The following is a 2,161-nucleotide window of genomic DNA, read 5'->3' on the forward strand; positions in this document are numbered from 1 at the left end:
CCTCCCATTCTACTTTTAAAAACCACTAGTAAATCTGCAGGTTAAGATATGAGTTCTGCAACAGCTTCATGCATGGGGTGGGAAACATTATCCTACATATAGAGTCTGCACCCCTCTGCTACCAAAGTCAGCCTTGCAGTAAATATGATCAGCGGAATGATAATTATATTAGTCAAAGTATAATTTTTGGCTCTTCTTAAAAAAAGGACCAATGTTAAAAACAAATATGATTATTATAAAAAGCTTATTAATATTTGTTGAACAGAAAGCAAAGTCAGCTTCATGCTCACCATGACCGTCTCTCTGCAAAAAAACAAGCAAAATCTGAAAGGTGAACAGTCCTCATCAGGTTTTGCTTGTTTTTTTTTTTTTGCATGCTGTTATTATGCACCCATTTTGTTTAGACTGCATCACTTATTATTGTGTGAATATTTCAACATCTGTGATTATAATCAGCATATTATTCAAAAATCTCTCAGAACTGACAGCTGCACATATGCTTAGCTAATTTAACGTGATTCCAATCATATTAATCAGGCCTTTTGTTTGTCTTTTTTCTGACGATCCAAGTGTTTGAAAGCCAAAAGCTACGAAATCAAGATTTCAAGCTTCCACAACAAACGATGCATAAAATACCCTTTTGATTTGTGCGTTTTAGGAATTAAAAAGAGCCAGCAGAATGTCATTTTTTCTGTAATCAGAATGTTTACTTATGTCTTGTTAATTACACTGCATTTAAACATGAAAAGTGCTTTAGTGTGTTAAAGAAGGGGAAATGTTTTCTCTCCTCCGATATGAAAAATCTCCAACAGATTACAGTTAGAGTCACAATCAGAGTCAGGAAGTCAGATTCACTGAGCTGCCAACAAAATCTCACCTGATAAAAACCAACTTCATCTTCCTCAAACTGAACCTACAAAACAGACATCAAGGTTGTTAACGGCTTAATTTAATTGGCTTCTTTTCTTCAACATATCAACCTTTTAAAAGCATTCAAGTTTGTAAAATGACTAAAATATTTATTGTGCTTTGTGAAAACGAAGCACAAAGTAAAGCTTTCAGTTTTCAATTGAATGAATAGAAGAACTGAGCTCTTGTTGATTCCTGGGAAGAGCCAAGAAGTCTGGAGTTTGTGACTCGGTAACCTTCAGGCCAGAGTCAAAGTTTATCCTGTTTTTGGTCTTTAGCTCAACCAGAGCTAAAAGCCAAAGACTCATAAGACCAGGATATCGGCTCATCACATGCAGCACCAGAGCCAAGAGAGGCTGACCTCAGCAACTTAACAATACATAACAGAATTTGGTTAAATCAGATGAAGTTTACAGTTTTTTTTTATTAAAAAGTTTAATTTTTTGCTCTCAATTCAAAGGTTGTTTTATTTTATTATTAATGACCATGCCTGCTGCAGATTTTTAAAAAATGTTTTCATTTACTTCTTTATTTTCTGCAATAAAATTTTTTTAAAACTGAAAAAGGAGAAAAAAACTAAACCTAATTTAATACCTTAAGTTTGTTTCTCCATTATGGGATAATATTGAATCTAACACTGATGGATGTGAAACCTTAAGGTAAGCAGATTTAATATAACTTCACTACGTGCATTTTTCTATTATATTGATTGTTTCTGTATGCAAACCCCCTGCCCCCCCGTACTGTTGCAATAAAAACAATGTGCATCAATTAAAAATATTTTTCTTGTAAACACAAAAAGGAAGATTGGAAGGAAACTCCTGTGTCTACATGCAGGGCCTGGTGGTGATGTCAGCAGAGCTGGAGGAAGTAGTCAGCAGCATCCTAAAGGGTCGTGTTCCCAGCATGTGGATGAAGAAGTCGTACCCCAGCCTGAAGCCGCTGGGAAGCTACGTCAACGACTTCCTCCAGAGACTCAAGTTCTTACAGGTGTCTGAACACTCGGCGAACATTTCCAGGCTGTTAACATTAAGGCTGCTCTTTTGGACGTTTTCAGCTTAAACAGACGACCTGAGGACGGCTGCAGGAAAAGTCTGGTCATATTCAAAAGTCAAACTTCTGAAAATACTTTAAATATTCAATTATTACATACTCTTCAATAAGTGTTTTTAATTAAGAGTAATTATCATCTGAATGTGCTTTACTGGAGGCATCCATGTTTGTCAAAGAACACTACTGCCACCTACTGGTT

At 35.8% G+C, this 2,161-nt stretch overlaps 1 protein-coding gene across 1 annotated transcript in view; it reads left to right on the plus strand.

Annotated features, from left to right (window-relative positions):
* The window catches only part of dnah7 (dynein, axonemal, heavy chain 7), a 129,979-nt gene that overhangs the window by 119,564 nt on the left and 8,254 nt on the right, over positions 1-2,161 (plus strand). The window contains exon 57 of the mRNA XM_015371242.1: positions 1,747-1,899. Coding sequence (XP_015226728.1) covers positions 1,747-1,899 — 153 coding nt within the window. The remainder of the gene's footprint in view (positions 1-1,746; positions 1,900-2,161) is intronic.

This window comes from Cyprinodon variegatus, unplaced genomic scaffold (genome assembly GCF_000732505.1).
Source record: "Cyprinodon variegatus isolate N-32 unplaced genomic scaffold, C_variegatus-1.0 Scaffold3, whole genome shotgun sequence".
NCBI classification, from domain to species: Eukaryota; Metazoa; Chordata; class Actinopteri; order Cyprinodontiformes; family Cyprinodontidae; genus Cyprinodon; species Cyprinodon variegatus.